We start from the raw sequence: 18,616 nt of genomic DNA, 5'->3' as shown, positions 1-18,616 counted from the left end.
TTATCCATATTTGCTCTTAACACTTAAAAGCTTTTTCTTTTTCTTTTTTTTTGCAGAAATAACCCACATTCATTTGGATTTTACAACTATGGTCCATTTGCAAAGAGTTTTGTTCCCTAGTGAGTTTTTCTTTTTTCACTCAAAAACTATTAAGAGTGAGAAAAAAAAAAATTTGAAAAGAGAGTGAATATTTTTTCCACATATCAAGTTTATTTTATTTCTCTTCCAATACAATAAATAATACAAACATAAGATTTCCCTTGCTAAGGAAACAAAACAAAAACAAAAACAAAAAAAACCAAAAAAAGAGAAAAATCTTAATTCATTACAACACTAAAAAATACCATCCTCTGATTTGTGCATTTTCTACTTAGATCCAAGAAAAAAACAGAAAAATCCTCTTAATTTGCTGTTATTTCGCCGATGGATCATGGCCAAAAGCACATCATCTTCTTCGGGTTTATCGGAGATCAAATGACAAAAATTTTGAATTATTCAAGTTTGAAGGATAGCGAGGACCGAAGAAGGGAAGCAAGATTCGATCAACTCCTTCGGGATTTCCATGTATTTGCCGAAGAACATCAGCCAAAACGCGGACTTCAAAACCTGGGAAACAAAGTTACTACGTAAAAATAAGTAAAATGGTTTGTAGTTTTGTAAACCAAATTGCTAATTTAAAAAAGAAATAGTATAAATTCGAGAGGAAAAAGTTGAGAGAACGACGCAAAACCTCGGATGCATAATCGCCAGATCCTTTCTGAGTTTCAGAGCCAGAATCTGATGCCGTGGCTACGGCTATCCGTATGTATTGACCCATGAACTGCATTTCGACGAAGAAAAAGCATATAATTGTAATGCATAACCACACATACATGAGGTAATCATTATAGGGCACTTAACGTACCTGCGCGTATTGGGTGATATAGAAAGCATGAAATTGCCTAAGAAATGTTCCGAGCCCGATCACCTGGAAATTAGGAAAAGAGGGGAAAAAAAAATTAATGCATTTTCTTAAGGCATTGTAATAGCCAACACTATTGTTCTTAAGACGGTGTGATACTAGGATATTTCGATACTTTTTTTTTCCAGCTAACTTCAGTGATATGAGAATTGTTCACGCACATTGTAAAAGGGATTTCGACACACATAACTAGAATTGCCCTTCATCATGATTATTATATAACCTAAATCCTCTCAACGGTTCATCAAGGCTTAGATTAGTTAAAAAACAGAACAAAGAAAGAAACGCATATTCGGGGATTGCTACTTACGATCACAATAGAACATCAATATTTTGCAGGAGAAATTTGCGGATTATCTAATTCTAGTAAAAGAACGAGGGGAGCAACTTACCAGAGGAGAGAAATCAACACTCGACTTCTTCAATTTACTGGTCAGAGTGCCCAAGTGGACATCGAGCACGTATCGTGATAACTGGATGCAAAATCATAAATTAAGTAAAAAGTTTCAAAGAATTAACCTAGCAAGTATAGAAAGTGTGGTACTAGCAAGGAGTTTTAACTAAGAATCCTTTCAGAGGTTAGGCCGGTTTGTATAAACGATTTCCAGTAGAACTTCGAAGGATAAAAAACAGTTTTGCTTCAATTTAATAAACTCCAAGAAGTGAAGTAACTTCAACTGATTTTAGGAAAATGAGGCTAACAAATGGTAATTGTGATGGAATAAGATAAAAAGGAACCTGTGATATTGAGAAAACAGAAGTAAATCTGCTTAAACAAGTCGGCGGATCTTCCGACATGTAGACTGATCGGAGCGGAGATTGTAAACCGCACAGCCTTTGCTGCTCAAACAATGAATGGAGAAAGTTTCGCACTGTTGAATCCTTCTCTTCTTCATCTTTTAAGCACTGCCAAATTGATGCTACAAGATAATTCATGTATACAATTATTATACGCATACAACGTAATGAATACGATTTATCTTTACAAACCTCTAGAATCCGTTCTCTCTGCAAAGAAACTGAAGAAATCAAGTTTTCAGTGGCAGAAGTTACAAGATCGGCCTTTATCTGAAAAAATAATTAAATAAAAACATATACTTTTTATGCAGCTTAACAAACGAGATTCATTTCCAGATGTAATACAGAAGCAAAATCAAAGTAGATTGATAGGAAATATCTAAAACTTCTCAAATTTACTCCAGTATAAGAAGGGTAATAAAAGAGAAATACAAAAGAACAAAAAGGAAGCAGGCCATTCATTTCGCATGACAATATACCATGCCAATTATACCAAAGGGTTGCCAGCTAGACCTAAACAAATCCTGGGCCAGGCCAGATTCAGGTCAGGGTCACAGTCGTAGATCAAGAGAGAATTGCTTGCCTTGAGATTTATCTAGGCGCACGTCAGGTCCAAAATGGCTGCACCAAGCCATGTTGATTTTAAAGAAAAATGGACTAGGCAATCTACTAAATATATTAGAGACTCGAGACAGGCCTAAATTTTCTTGCCCTTGGTTTAGAGGCTCAGCCCAGAGAAATGAACCAGGTCGTCTCTTTTTTCGCTCAGGGCTAACGCCAGCTAGTAAGCCTTATGACCCTATCCCCTGATGGAAAAAATTAAGACTTTGCCCTACTTCACAGCAGTTTTATCCACTTTCATTTTTCTTGATATTCTTTGTTTCTTCACCTGAGGAAAGTCGAGGCATTAACATGTTCATCAACAGGCCGGAAGCAGCTATATATCTGAGTCGATTAGTTTCTAACGTTCTCAAAAAGAAAGGTCGTCAACTGGAAAAGTGTATCTAAGCACTAACCGGTAATTTCTTCAATGAGTAAATGTAGAAATATTGCCACGACATCTTTCCTCAGTGAAGATCTAAGTGACTCAGTAAAAGACTTTAAGATTATAAAGGAGATAGCCCATGGGACAAATCTGACTAAACTGCTTTTGGGATTCGTATAGCTGGCTTTACTTAGCATTGAACTAAGGCAAGCCAAATTAAGTAATCACATTTTAACTAAAAAGGAGCACATTTAGATCAATAATTGTTGATATCCTTAGTCCTCTTACTAGTATTCTTTATTTCCATCGACTTATGAAGTAAGATTATGTTCCAATCCACTATCGCAATTCTCAAGTGAAAAATATTCATAAAATTGATCGAGTTGTTGAGATAACGATTCAAATTATGCTCCTTATATTTTCACCTCAACTGGTGCAAAAAGTTAAATATTCTAATCTAATACCTTTGATGAGGACCTCAACTTAAAAGAAACCAGGCAGCGTAATAACTGTAACCGTCCAATAGTTGCCAAGAGCTCAGCCAAGGGCTCCCATGATACATTGAACATCTTGACCTAGCACATACAAAACCAAAAAAAAAAAAAGTCAAACAATAAACTACATGCAAAAGCTTCGCTAGATTTATCATCAACCATTCAAGAAAAGAAAATTTTAACAGAATCAAACTTATAGATGAACTATATTGTACCATGATAAAGTGATATAGAAAAAGAGAAAAACAAAAATAGTTCTAGAGAAGTTTCAAATAATGGAAATAGAAGTTAAAGTTAGGTCCTATGCTATATTATTTGTCATAGTTATGACTATCGCATGTAATTGTCACTGGAGTAGTAGTTCTTACCATCTGATTGTACAACGACAAACCCAGCAAAGGAATGGATGTAGGAGGCCCCATAAACTTATCAAGCTTGTGCAGTTCTTCCATGCATCTAGAATCCAACTGAGATAAAAAGGAATGCTATCAAGTAGGAAATCGAAATGGTCCTGATGCAGACCAACAAGTCAAATAATGAACTAAGTGCCTATTTAGCCTCCCTGCTTGAGTACAGCTGGTTTAGTCTAGAACATTCATCTGGTAGACTGTAACTCTGGAGCCTTTGCCTAGGCAGAAGCTTAATTTAAGCTTCAGCTTCTTCTATAATGCAGAAGCTTCTAGGGGAACTTCGATGAAAAACCTGTTCAGTGCGTCTTCAAACAACTCGTACTCAGAAAACACTAGCAGGAAAGTCAGCAAGCAAATACATCCCATCTTTGAATATATGCTTGTTGTATCTAGATCATCCTTCTACGGTATCATATTATCAATTCCATAATACTAGTCTACTGTGAGTCGACTCATCCTGAAGGTGGGAAATACTTATCCCTTACTAAATAGGGGAACTACAAACATATTGTATCATGGTGCCGAAGAGCGGCCCCCAATCCAACGGCACTGAGCAGTGTGCCAAACCCTGAGCAGCAAGGTTCATGCCTTGACAAGTAAAACCTTGTCATGCATCTATTGCACTCGTAAGTTCACTTGGTAGTTGGCAATTTTGCACAAGGCTACCATTCCTTCGAGTAACAATCAATAAGAAATAAATAATGGAAAAGGATAAGGTGGCACGCTGTTGCTTTACTCACCAAAACATGAAAGCTCTTCAATGTAAGTTCTAGATTCTCCTTTATGAGTAAAGCTAATAGAGAGTCCAAAATGGCCAAGCCAACCTGTCCAACACTGAAGGATGTAGCCCATTGACTAATTCACTTGAAAAATCACGTCATAATGCAGAAAAAATCATGTCACAGTGAAAAATAAAATAAAATAAAAGATATTGGCCCTTAAAGAAGAGTAACTGTATGACTTGCAACAAAATTATAAATAAATAAACTGCTGAAGAAATCACACTTAAACAAAGGAGAAAATATGAACTTTTCGGCTGAAGGGAAGGAAAATAAGAAATTAGTTTCAATGACAAGTTGGGATATGAGGTTGCCAGCCAACATTGCCTCAACATAACACGCGCACTCTTCTCACGATTACCAAGAGACAAGCCTTTTGAAACTAATAGGGCCATTGAAATTTAAGTTCACCGGTAGGTGTAAACAGCCACAATTTTTGTTCCATTAGCAGTTCTTTAGACAGAAAATGTCCAAAGAATGCCACGAACTGAAATGAGCTACCAAAAAAACCATTATAGACAACATTGTTAAATATGAATGTAGGGTTGTAGATAATAAATGTATGTATCGTAAAACAAGATTAGTTGCACTTGGGACTACAGATCATGAGATGTTAAAGCTGTAATTGCAAAAAACTATACACCATACCAAATACCTGATAAAAACATCAACTACAGGAAAGAAGGCATGACATTAGAAGTTCACAATCAGCAAGGAAGCAGAAAATAAAATAAGTCGATTATTGAAGTAAGAAGGCTTGAGATAACCTTGACTCAAGTAGATTAAAAAAGTGCAACCCAAGCAATTCACGGCCTTCTGCATCAAACCTGAGGAGAAAGAAAAAAATTTATATATCCAAAAACAGTTGAAACTCTAGAATTAGCAGGAATATAGAGAAGTAGATAAAAAGCAAAAAGGTGAAGTATCTTTGAATAGAAAACTTCATGCAGCTCTTATTGGCAAATATATATCCAAGTGAAAGTCGATCTTCAACTCAACTACTCTGAGCTTTCAATATTATACATATAACCCAATGTGTACATTATTGTGGCTATGAGGTTTGTGATATTGGTTTCTGTTTGGGCACCTTAAGTTGCAGGTTTTGGCAGTGTTGATAGTTTTCACTGTCATTACTGAACTTTGATTGAAATGTAGCATCCAAATTATTAAAACAAAAAAAAAGAAGAAAGAGAAATGTTTTAGTTGTAACTGAATCCTCCTGCTAACATCTTAGATGTTGGTGCCTATCAAGCAAGTCAAAATACAGTAAAATAAGTTTAAGGACCCGTGAATGAACCAAATTTGACCCTAAAAGCTAGTTTTAACTAATTTATGTCAATGTTCTAAAACTAAGCCTGCTTTAGAGCCAATGTAGTTGAAATTTGAAATATTTTGACATCAGATTGGTTTAGACCACAGTTTTGGACTGCCACCAATAGAAATTGAAACTGAAAAAGTCTCAATCCTTAGGTTTTGAGCACAACTGGTAATTGGGAAGTGCATATATGCAATTTAACATTTGTAAGTTGTATGTGCTAATGAGTAACTTTTAATAAGCAATATGCTAATAACTAAAGATCATTTACAGAACTGATATATCATTCAAAATTTACCCAATGAAGTGGATGACCAACCCATCCAAAATGATACTCACCAACCAACCATAGGCTCTATATACATTGATCGAGAGGGATCCGTTAACTGAAACATTTGGTGCAATAAATGTCCTGGAAAGTGTTAATAATAGAAAATTACATTATACATGGTTTATAACATGATTGACACGGTACATGGTTTAACCTACAAAATCATCTATTTATATTGATCCCTGTAAAGTCCAAGTATTCAAACATAGCCCTCTTGAAGTGCCCGCCCTTATCTTAAGTTAGGGAGCCATCTGATTCATTTCAAGAAGTTGGTTTTTATTGGGAAAGTTTTCTAAAGAGAGGAATTTTGTAAAAACAATGTTCTATATTCAAGGAAATTTATGAAATTTACCATATTGAAGGGATAGATATCTAAATAGTAATTTTGAAAGACTGAACATGTAAATATCTCTACCTAAAAAGAAAGATATCAGTAGAACTTACCAAAAAAAGTGGTTGACTTAGAGAAGTCATTCAACTTTGCAACTGAAATTTTGGATTCTTGCTTTCGTCTCACAATTTCAGTTTGTTCCTGTACATGCACACAAATGAGAAAAAAGGGCATACTATCACAGATTAAGCTAAAAATCATATTGATAGAAAAGGAAGATTAAAATGAAAAATAAAAATAAATCAGTCTATGGCATACTTTCTGAGCACAACGATTCAGTAGTTCAGTAAAAGTTTCTTCCCAGATATGACTCCCATGAATATGAAGTACGTCCTGTAAAAGTATAATAACATTATTTCTTCCAAAATGAGAGGATTTAAGGGTTTAACTATGTGGTGCCAAAATGCTGGCCCAATAACATCAAACAATTTTATTCCAGCTTCTAATTTGCATCAATTGGTATCAGAGCTGCACAATGCTATAGTAAAATGACTTTAGTCTTGCATCAAAATCTTTTGTAAGCAAGAAGCATAATGCATAGAGATGCTAATAAAAATTTTAATAGAAAACAACAGATCAGAGCATATTATCAAAACGGAGATATAGTGATAAGCACCTGTAAGGTTTCCATCATTCGCAACTGGGAAAGGATAAAAGTTGATAAGGACACCAGATTAGTTTCTAAATCGTCACGCCCAGCTGTAGGAGCAAGAAGATCCACAAGATAAAAATTGTTCGTTTATTTCTGAAAGTACATAATATAGATGAACATTAACTATATGTACTACTTTGTTATGCAAGAAAATGCTGTTGAATGCTTCTTTTTTTTCCCGAAAATGCAACTTAACAGATAAATACATCTATTTCCCACAGATAAGACTAGTATTAATCTAAAAAAATTACAAATAAAACAGGTGAAACTAATCACCATAAAGTCCCACTCTGTCTCCATATTCTAGAGTCTAGACCATTCTCATGTCGAAAGAACTTTCTGAAGGGTTGCTTCTAAGTTACATGGACCTAACTAGAAAACAATGGTCAATAACAAAGACTGAACCCAGTAATTGGCCATATAGCTTAAATGGCAAATTCCTTGGTCACTTCCTTTTATAAGCCTTCTCATCTTTAAGTAATGCTCTAGCTTGCTCCCTATTGTTGTTGAAGGCTTAAATGATGTATGATATGGACTGTAGGTGATTTATTTTTGTACTTTTACTCAAGGATCAAGTTCACATGAAGAAAAAATAAATAATTTTTAACAATTAAAAAATCCAAAGTTGGTTGCAATTGTAGATCCATACCATGAGGCAAGAAATGGGATTGCAGCTTGCTTTCTAGCCGCCTTGATAGTTCCTTCCGTACATTCTCTTCCAACCAGTTCCTTAAGTCCTTTAAAGGAAAAGTTAAATAAATATGAGGAACTTGAACGCTAAAATTAGCCAATCAAAAATTGCACAGCTAAATAAGACTGGATGTGAAGCTCATAATATGTGCAATGACAAGTGAAGACCTACAACTTCAATTACTCAAGGAAACAGACTGTAAATTATGCGGTCTCAAGTTGGCTCAAGGTCAAGCAGATTATTCTAGTCAAAAGAAGTGAAGATTAAGTGAATTACTGTTGCCTTTATAGGTTATCCAAATTTTTGAAGAAAAACAAAGGTAAAAGAAAAAGGAAAGAAAATGACAACTTTTAAACAATTCAGTTAAAGTGCTTGATATATTAAATATGCAAAAATAACAAATCGACAATGTCTCAACCAATGAGTTGGGGTGGAGCCATATTTATAGATTACTTACAGCAAAAACATTCTCTAGAAGTTTCGAAGAGAGAAACACATACCGAATTGATGAGGCCATTTAAGTTCCTTGACATGATCATTATCCCCTGCATCAACATTTATCCCCATTTAATACACGACATGGTTCACATACTAGAAAGCATTAACTATAAATCTGAGCGTATTTTGAACTTCTTCCAGGTCCTAAGCACAGGAAGAGAAGCAAGAGATTTGCTTCACAAAATTAGTAGTACCAACAATTGCATTCTAACAGAATCTTTTACCAATTGTATACACCACAATAGTATTAGCTGGCCCATAGGGTGTGTAATGTCTTGTGACCTGATTAACTAAACAGTCTTTTCCAACACTACTTGGACATGAAATTCGTGATACAAGGTAAAAATGGGGTATTGTAAAAAGATTACCTCAGAAATAACAGACAATTTGCCAGCTTGCCTTGCTAGTTTGAGTTGTGTATCCAACTGCAGCACCAAGAGTACAAACCAGCCATAAATAGAAAAACAAACATTAGTATGGCTATTATACTTCTATCTCAATCATAAATGTGAAATGTAATCGGTAAAAATTTTTCTGTTTGTAGAAGAGACACCCAAAGAACCAAATAAGACAAATCAAAACAAAAATTTAAAGCTTGATTTCCAAAAGTTGGTCAAGCTTTTTGACAAGACTTCTTGTTTTCACTCATCCGTTTCCAAATGGCTCTACTAACCTTGAACTTTTTGATAATGAACAATAGGTCCATTACTTTTGGAGTACAAAACAGTATGGGCCCAAAACAATTGAACTGAACAACAATTTAAAAAATTCATTCATTTTTTTGTGTTCTGACAATTGTTCAGCTTGTTTTGGTCCAATAATTGCTGCTTAGTTTGATTTTCTTTCAAAACTTACCCAAACTGACGAAATTCAAACTCTATTGCCCATCAAGAAAGCTTGCTCCGCACCACAAAAAAAACCCAAAAAAAAGAGAACGAAACAAAAAAGAGAGAGAGGGAAAGAAAGAAAAGTTGATGCCCGTGGATATGGTATAAATAAGGTTAATCGTTATGCATCTATATGTCAGATTTGACAAATAAAAAAACTGCATCTGCAAACTGAAAACCTAAACCTACACAGGGAGAGGGTAACTCATAAATGGAAACGGGGAGATTCCCAGTAGCAACAGCAGTAAACTTATCAGAAGCACTTTGAGTAACCTTTAGAACAGTATTAAGTCTATTGCACTGCCCAAATAGGATAAAAATTATTACGGAAGAAATTCAAAACAAATTATCTTGTCAAGTACATACCTGCATAAAATCTTCAAAAGCATCCTTGTCAATACGATTTACTAGGTGAAATGGATGCTGAGCTTGTAAGTTATCATTAAATATATCAAGCAATACGACCTGAAACAATTAAAAGAAAATTCATATACTTACTATAGCATAACAAAGTTAAGACAGAGGCTTGTTCATATACATTCCTGAAAAATCAATTATTTGATACCTCTGTAGACTAAATAATTTTCATATATGTCCTTCGAAAGCACAGTTTCTTACTTACTTATCTTAAGGTACTTCGTAAGTTCCCAACATCCAATCATGAGGGAGAGTTGCTTTTTACTATAAAAAGTTCTTTTCGAGATGAGCATTCTGTATGTACATGGCATATATGTAAGGAACTAAGTTTTGAAAGGGCATATGCAAAAATTCAAACTTGCTGGGAAGCGTAAATATAGATAATTTTGTAGGGGTGTATAGAACTATCATTTGTCAAGCAAAGATATGATTAGTATCACATTAGAAGCAACTGAAGTACTGGAAGAACAGTGTTTTATATGTTATCTAGAGTAGAAAACTCACAGGAACAATCTCCAGAATGGTGAAAATTCTAGCAGCATACTCTGAGGAATAGTATCTCGAGACATATGGGAGATCCTCGCTGCAAGTCATGGTGATAGAAAAGAAAAAAAAAAAAATCCAACAAATTTTACATAAAGTAACACCATAAATTGACATTTAATAAATTGACATTTTGATAAATTTACATATGATCTGATGGATCAATCTATCTACAAGCTTTCACCTCTCTATTTGAAAAATATCACCATAGTATCCCACAACTATAATACTTGCACATTCTTTTTGAAACAGTGAGCATTGATAAAATGGGCTACGCTTGTTCTTAGACATGTCAAGAAGACACCAACATCCAGAAGTAATCCTATCAGAACTTAGAACCATCTGAAGTTGATACTCACTACATAGTCTTGATTCAGTTAAGATTGATGGAAGTCCAACTAAACAGCTAGTAAAAACCAAAAAAGTAATTTTCCATATGGTTAGTCAATGCCCTCGAGTATTTGATTGCAACCAAAAGCTCAATTAACTTCAAATTGTCAAATTGGGAAGGGATTGCCGGGCACACCTTTGGCACTGCTCTATCCATTGTAGCGGTACATTCAGAAATGACTGAAATTTAAGAAATAAGGCATGCAAAATCAGCATTGTTGATGGATCTTGCTTAATCTTCTTCTTCAAAAGTTTATCATATTTTGCAATGTATCCCCAAGCATATACAGCATCTGTAACCTGAAAAGGGAAAGACTCATCAACCATAATTTTCTCATCAGATTCTTAAAAAAGTTGACCACAAACAATAGCTTAACCTAAAACAGTAACTTGAAATATTCCTAACTGCTGCAACTATACTAAGGTTTCCTGACCACATACTCAAAATTTGGTTGTATTCGTATCATTCTTATGGTGGCATGACATTCTATTGTAAATGTCAACAACGGCAAGGCACCAATAGTGCACAAAAACTCCAAAAGATATAACAAAACAGCAACCGTTCGCAAGAGTAAGTTCATCCTATTTCAATTTCCAATTGTGTGCCTATGTAGTCTTGACTTCTCGAGCAACTTTTCTACTTCGAAAAGTAGCAAATAGGCACTTGACAAATAAAAACCCTTAGCTCTATAGTTTCCTTGTTGCAGAAGATGAATATGAGCTTCTAAACCAAAAGTAGAAGCTCCTGCTTTTGCTGCAACTAGGAGAACCGTACAAAGATTATAATTAAAAGTTGTTACTGCTTTCTTGAAGATCTCTACTGAAACAGCACAGCTACAAAAGCTCTAGCCAGTCCAAACAAGTCCTAAATTTAAAAATAAATAAACTAAACTTGTTCATATGGTGGTCCTCACTATTATAGTGGTCTAATCAACAAAAACACAGCAGCTAAAAGTATAGACGTGTGGCATGAGGTTCTAAGCTGATTGAGCTTGGTTATCTGTCCTTGTACCAAGCTTGGTGTTTCTCATCCTCGTGCCCAACTTCCCAACTCTATTCTAGGAGTTTCTAACTTTCTACAGATAATTTTTTCTTAGGTGTCAAATACGATCTATGAGTCCTTATAGCCCTTAGTTCAAGAAACACAAAAAAGAAAATAAAGGAGCTTTCTGATACGTGATAGCACTTGATAGTTGTGCATTGTCATTATATTTGTCACCACCAAGCTTTTCCATAATGGCACTTGCATGTTAATCTAGTAAAGTTATGGCAAACAAAAAGGATCCTAGACTTACCACAGAGAATACCCTCATAGCATCAATATCTAAATTGAGAATTTTGATCATGTCATGAAGAGACTTCTGAACTTTGGCTAACCCATGTTTGATTTGCAAACTTTCTTCAACCTATAAATATTTCGTCAAAGAAAGCTAAGTTAGTACCTAAAGAGAAATAATCATGAAAACAATTGTATATTAAATAACCTGGATCTGGAAATAAATAACAATTGAAAAGAAAAATGTACATCTTTACATTTGTATTACTTGCACACCATGGAAACTACAAAATACATAGTCCTATTTCAGTAACATTAACTATAATAAGAGGGCACAGATACTTACTTGATCAAGTTGTTCAATATCCTTAATTGAAGATATTACACGATAGATTATTCTCCCAGAGCTTCCATGTCCAGAATAATTTAGTGACTGCATCTGCTAAAGATGAACATTAATGATTGATCACGAGTAAAATTCAGAATAGCTGGCTTTGTAATCACTGTAGTTATTTAAGAATAAGAGAAAAGGGATAGTATTACATATTAAACAAAATAATAGCCTCTATGAAGATTGAAAAAATGTAAAAGTTCTCAGGACTCTAACGCTAGAATAAGAAAAGAAACCGGCAGGAACAACATCGGAGAGAGAGAGAGAAAGAGAGAGAATGAAAAGAATGTCGTCCCTTAGACTATTGGTGACACACCAGCTCAAATGCAAGACTTTCTCACATAGATGCAATGCCAACATTTGTAAGGTTGCGAAGAACAATGACACAATTGAGTCACATGTGTAAAACAAGCATCAAAACTATCCATTTTTCTTAGCAGAAAATCCACAAATAAATTGCCAAGACCAAAATGCATCAGTTTTTCTTACACCAGATTCAAACTATTGCCGGCTTCTATGTTCAAATAAATTAGCAAGTATGCAGTGTTTGTCAAGACGAAAATGTAGTTTGAGAGTATATTACAAGAAATCTTAAAAAATGTGCTTGCTAATTTGGATCAAATTGAACAAAACAGGATTCACTCACCTCCAGTGACAACTTATCAAACCAGTCTTTCAGGCTCTTGTTCTTGAATTTGTGTGATGAAGCCTACATAAACAGCAAATATCAATTAATTGACACAAGATCTAATTTGTGTACGCTATACTGATATAAAGACTAAGTAGGTTCTTACACTGCCATTTGATGATAATTTACACAAAAGTTGCTTTGGTTTGCATTGTTGCACAATGGCTTAAAGATGAGAACAAAGGAAATTTACGTCTGGCAGAATAATATAATACATAATTATTGGAGTGGTTGTTGAACACTGTTTTTTGGATCAGAATGTCAGTGTTAATAATATTCCAAAAACCTAAACTGTACATAGTAGCTGTACAAGAAGAGAATATATAGATTGCTTCTACCATGAAAAAGCCAATACATACCCAAGTGCCAAAGTGGTTTCGGGATAAGTCTTCCATGCATTCAGAAGCACAGCGTTTCTTCTCGCACCACATAGCTTCTCTGGTTCTCAAAAGTTCATCATAAAGAAATTTCACTTCAAATTCAAGCTGTGGAGTGTGAATATTTAAAATTAATTGTCAAACATCCAAATAAAAGATTTCAGCATAACATTTATTGGTGAAAGAAGTTCCTATGAAAATAGAAAATCACTTGAGAAGCCTTCAGTAGGAGTTGTAGTAAGCTATCATCATCGACTTGCTGCGCCAGCCCTATAGAAGTCACTATGTCCCTTGACCTCTTGTCATTGCTCTATAAAATCATTAGTCTACTATTAGATTAGATCCTATAAATGCGCATAAAGAAAATACCTACAGTTACACTAAATAACTATGACATCTATAAAAGGAAAAAAATACGAGCATAAGAACAAGGGCTCACAATTCTATGAAGCAAAAGCCAGCGCAGAGTAATATTGCAATTTCTTATAAAGGAGATAAGATGTTGAGAGTTATCCAGGACATAATCCTTCTTCAAAGCACCATCAGAGAGACTGGAGCCTAACTCAGACAAGAGATGCGTAACCTGCAGGATAAACATATGTGATAATAGTAAGACTATGAGAAAGGAATAGAAAAATGTGCAAGAAGAACAAATTGAATGAAGAAAACGATGTGTAGAATTAGGGGGGAAAAAAAAATCTGAGTTCAATTAATGGAATTTTACATATCTCCTGAACACATATATTTGAATGTGTATCCTTTAAAAATGCGTATTTGCACTTATACCCTTGCAGATATTGTAATGTTATATTTGGATATATGCCCCTCTAAACACACGGCTTGAAGAGGCACTTACTTGTCCTCATTTCTGCGTTAATGCCATTTTAAAAACTAAAATAAACTTTTAGGAACCAAACCCTCACCGGCTTTGAAGAGCATTGGTGTAAATGGATATAACGGTCATTTTTAAATCTCCAATACATTTCTAACAAAGGAAAAAAATGAGCATAAGCATGTATGCAAATATGAGTTAATTCTCAGGCTATAGGTGGAATTTTCATCTTTGAAAAAATATACACATTAATGAATGTGTTTTGAGGGGAATATATATGCAAAATAGAACCATAAATGAGTAAGAAGGGGGTACATTGTCAAGTACATTTACAAGAAGACAAGGAAACAAAATTTCGGTATGTAGCCTTATACATAAATATCTTATAAAATGCTCCAAAAAATCTTAATACTTTCCAAGGATAATACCAACCTTAGAAGAATAATAAAGGCAGCAATCACGTATAAAATTGGGCGAAAGACAAGAGGATAATGCAGCTTTTGCTTCTTTATATGCATCCCATGAGGCAAATAAATCTACCAAGAAATGCAAAAATATAGGAACCACCCAATTATCCTTAAAGAACCTATCAACAATCTCTCGCATAACAAGACCATTATGTAAAAAGTCAGTAGAATAAAATAACAGCAGGTACAAACGTCCACCCTGTAAAGACAAAGCCACAGTCCGATGCTGTGGATCTGGATAGTGGCGAATGTTATTGTACATGTCATCTCCCCGTAAGCAAGATATAATAGCATCAACCACCAGTTTAGGAAAGGGGAATCTTGCAAAAAGGATCTCTGGCTTTTGTATGGAAAGAATATCAGAGGTTAATGAAGAAGCACTCGTGTGACTTAAGGTTCCTGTATTAGGCTGGTGTATACGACAGAGAGAGCATATTTCCTCTAGCTTTGGCAAATTGAAACAACGATCATATCGTAGATGTGCCACAAGGAGCTTCTCACGCAAAATCCCAACGATCCTGTGCTCCATTAATAACAGGACACATGCAAATAATGTAATTGACTCTGTCAGCAGTTGGCACCCAGACTTGCTCTCCAATACACTATCAAGTGAATAATGCACATAAAGACCTTCCTGGATAGTAGATTTCAATTTGTTAGTTAAATTTAATGACCAAGTATAAATAGGCTTAAAATACACAGATATTTAAACTCTCAATTCAATAGTTACAAAGATGAAAATGTTTGTCACATTCACTGGGCTAAGAATCAGATACTTGGCAGAATGAAACAGGAAAAGTTAAAAGAGATCACATAGTTAACTAGCAATGGTGGATTTCAGTAAAATGCTAAGAATTTTACACAAATGGTGGACATTGAGTTAGCAAGAACTTTAGCTATAGTAAAGTACAAGTGGAAATGGAACTAGAGTAATTTCCATTTCAATTAACTTCGATTGAGTAAATTTTGCTATAGAATGAAAAACTGTAGTAAAGTGGCTTGTAGCGCATGCGCCCGCACTCACACACACACACACACACAAAAAGCATAAAATAAAAATCTTCGTTAGTGAGTTAGCTAGAGCTTACCTGAAGATCATTTAGGTATTTAAGGAGCTCCATATGGTAAATGACAATTCCACTAGCCAGATTAAAGAACCTCTGCATATAATTAGAGCAAGATTCACGGAGCTGATCTTCTAGAGCTTCTAATTCAGCATTTCCTTCAATCCTTGACTCAAAATCACTAGGAGAGTCAAAATATCTGGAAAAACAATGAAACCTTAAATGAAACATAATCGATAAGAGCAAACTCTGCAGCTTCCTAACTTTAAAATAAAATTAGAAAAAAAAAAGTTGTATTGAGCTGAAATGCAGTACATATTTGGAGTATAGTATCAAATGAGAGAAATTTAAGTTGTTCTCTTTTTACATGCATGTTAAATCAAACGTAAGAGGTCGTTGAATCAAAGGCTAAAACGTTGGGAGCAACCTACACCATTTCGAAGGCCTATATATGAAATTTCATAAGATTCGGAAACCCATTTCCTAAACATCAAGCAATACCAAATTCAATGATCTATAATTTTCCATAAGAGCTGTTGTTGAAACCTAAGAAATTTGTTTCCAAATCCTATGATTTTGTATATATAGGCCTTTCAAAATGAAAAACTAATGATCAAACTGTGCTAGTAGCCCCTTCGAATCTAGTTTAAACATACATCTTCTCTCGTTTAAGCATAAGGCTATAAGATCGATGCAAATTACCCAAAAATCCATGGAAAATTACAGGAAAGAACAGATTTAGAGCACGAAGAGAGAGGAAGGGGATTCAGGAAGCACCAAACGTTAACATCCCTACAAATTACCAAAAATCTACGAAAAATTACAGGAAAAAAGAGTGACTGCGAACGCGAAGATAGAGAGAGTACGGGGATTCGGGACAAGCCTGAGATCGAAGAGGACGGGGTCGAAGCGGCGATCGCGGAACTCCGAGGGGACGCGATCCGCGAGGAGGAGGAGCTCGGTGATTAGGGTTTGGGCGCGGCCGCAGAAGCGGAGGAGCTCCGGGAAGGAGACGACGGGGTCGTCGTCTTCCTCCTCCGCCGCCCCGCCCGGTCCGGTCCGGTTCGCCATTTCCGGTCGAGATGAGCCGCCCGGTTCGGTTCGCGTTCTCCCCCGACCGAAGGGAGAGAGAGTAGAGAGCGAGAGTGAGGAGAAAGACGAGTAGTTATCGGGTTGTTGAAACGGATACACTGAATTCGGCGGCGGTGGTTAACTCGTTGCCGTATTTTATAATAAGACCCTTTCGTTCTCTTTTGCGGCGCCGATTTCAGGAGGTGAGGAAAAAGTATGGAGTACCCCCCTCAACAATTGGCTATTTCGAAAGGAAGTCCTGAACTTTTAATTTTCTTTTTTTTTTCAATTAAATTGAAAATTTTGTTAAATAAATTCCATTGTGAGTTTTTTTTTATGGTTTTTATTAGCTTTTACCACAAAAATCTATACCACTTAGCGACTAACAGCTTAATCTCAACGCATGCTTATTTAAATAAGTTTATGTTAATCGCGCTTTGTCACCGACGTTCTGATCTGACATTCTGATAGAGTTGAGTTGGCATAAACAACTCTTTCATTGCCGACTCTTCTCTCTAACATTTCCACCCACCTCCTCTGAAAATAGGGCTTTTCACTAATGATTGAAGTAGTAGTAAGCAATTTTAGATCTTTCGTCATAGACTTACTTGGTTACCGTTCCGCTTGTTTAACCCTTTTTCGGCCGAATTTGTATTAAAAAGTCAGCATGATTGATAAACTCATTGGACATCAACTAATTTTTTCTTTACATTATAGTTTTCGCAATGTTTTGTCAAAAAAAATCTATTTGAGTAGCGCTATCGAGAAAAGCATAAATCTAAATTCTGGCTTCATACTGGTACTCTTACTCTTTTTTTTTTTGAGAAAAAATACTCTTACTTTTGGTGGTTAAAATCTCATTTCAACTTCGTGCTACAGCAAAAATTCTTTCTTCTTTTTTTTTTTGAGAGAGATAGGTAGCACGCTACCCGCTTCGTTTATTTCATTTAGAAATAAACTTAGCTGGAAATGTGAATCAACTAGGATTCAAACTTGGGTCTCAGATACCAACCATCAAGCCCTTTGCAAAAATTCTAAAATTTTTTCTTTGGAAAATGCTTTTTTAGAGATGGATAAAGAAGCACTTGTGTTATACCCCTATAGGATTTGGAATAGTTCTAATTATAGTATATAATAAAATTAAACCCCTTAACCTTACTACAGCATTTTGAATTGTAGCTAAGCCTAAGAGATTAAAAAAAAAAAACAATTAAGCATATTAGAATTAGAGTAGTTTTAGAATGGGCAGCTCTCCTGGGAAGTAGAGTGCCACACTTAATATTAGAGTTAATCACAACCGAAAGATATAAGATAAGTCTCAGTTGACTAGAGACTAAATAACAAGCTCAGCTGGGTGATGAATAATAAGGCTAGCGAGATGAGTCTCACACCGTCTAATACTAATGAATTTGCTTGAGTTTAATGAAAACATCGGAACTTAAAGAAGACGAAAGAGTGCGACACTTTCAAGATTTGGAATAGTTCTAAATATAAGGTATAACAAGACTAAAACTCGTAACTCGGCTATAATATTTTTAGGCAATGGCTAAGCNCAAGCCCTTTGCAAAAATTCTAAAATTTTTTCTTTGGAAAATGCTTTTTTAGAGATGGATAAAGAAGCACTTGTGTTATACCCCTATAGGATTTGGAAGTCCTAATTATAGTATATAATAAAATTAAACCCCTTAACCTGACTACAGCATTTTGAATTGTAGCTAATCCCAAGAGATTAAAAAAAAAAAACAATTAAGCATATCAGAATTAGAGTAGTTTTAGAATGGGCAGCTCTCCTGGGAAGTAGAGTGCCACACTTAATATTAGAGTTAATCACAACCGAAAAATATAAGTCTCAGTTGACTAGAGACTAAATAACAAGCTCAGCTAGGTGATGAATAATAAGGCTAGCGA

The 18,616-nt window shown here is 35.1% G+C and overlaps 1 protein-coding gene across 4 annotated transcripts; it reads right to left on the bottom strand.

Moving 5' to 3' along the window:
* On the bottom strand, positions 191-16,832 carry LOC109726404 (WASH complex subunit strumpellin homolog). 4 transcript variants are annotated; one of them, XM_020255975.1, is made up of 30 exons: positions 16,521-16,832; positions 15,662-15,836; positions 14,772-15,207; positions 14,539-14,642; positions 13,714-13,857; positions 13,486-13,584; positions 13,257-13,382; positions 12,856-12,918; positions 12,165-12,260; positions 11,838-11,948; positions 10,679-10,842; positions 10,114-10,192; positions 9,559-9,657; positions 8,674-8,730; positions 8,308-8,352; positions 7,766-7,853; positions 7,081-7,163; positions 6,723-6,797; positions 6,518-6,605; positions 6,082-6,154; positions 5,195-5,254; positions 4,389-4,482; positions 3,607-3,705; positions 3,209-3,319; positions 1,952-2,029; positions 1,700-1,867; positions 1,354-1,434; positions 905-967; positions 731-820; positions 191-606 (listed from the first exon to the last, which is right to left on the bottom strand). In XM_020255975.1, exons 1-30 carry the CDS (start codon positions 16,706-16,708, stop codon positions 496-498), a joined length of 3,348 nt encoding a protein of 1,115 aa, XP_020111564.1. In that variant the 5' UTR covers positions 16,709-16,832; the 3' UTR covers positions 191-495. The 4 variants fall into 4 exon arrangements, with proteins under 4 accessions (XP_020111564.1, XP_020111562.1, XP_020111563.1 ...); XM_020255973.1 differs by having other exon boundaries at positions 14,539-15,207; XM_020255974.1 differs by having other exon boundaries at positions 12,165-12,257; positions 14,539-15,207; positions 16,521-16,831.

Source organism: Ananas comosus, linkage group 21, assembly GCF_001540865.1.
Source record: "Ananas comosus cultivar F153 linkage group 21, ASM154086v1, whole genome shotgun sequence".
Classification (NCBI taxonomy): domain Eukaryota; kingdom Viridiplantae; phylum Streptophyta; class Magnoliopsida; order Poales; family Bromeliaceae; genus Ananas; species Ananas comosus.
This window is presented reverse-complemented; position numbering and strand designations above follow the sequence as displayed.

What these genes read in the sequence shown, in the direction of transcription:
- LOC109726404 (XM_020255973.1), bottom strand. Translation starts at nt 16,708, where the DNA reads ATGGCGAACCGGACCGGACCGGGCGGGGCGGCGGAGGAGGAAGACGAC. An exon ending in AATACCTAAATGATCTTCAG is followed by an intron (nt 15,208 to 15,661) that starts GTAAGCTCTAGC and finishes TCTACTATCCAG; the next exon opens with GAAGGTCTTTATGTGCATTA. An exon ending in GAATGATGGAAACCTTACAG is followed by an intron (nt 6,798 to 7,080) that starts GTGCTTATCACT and finishes ATACTTTTACAG; the next exon opens with GACGTACTTCATATTCATGG.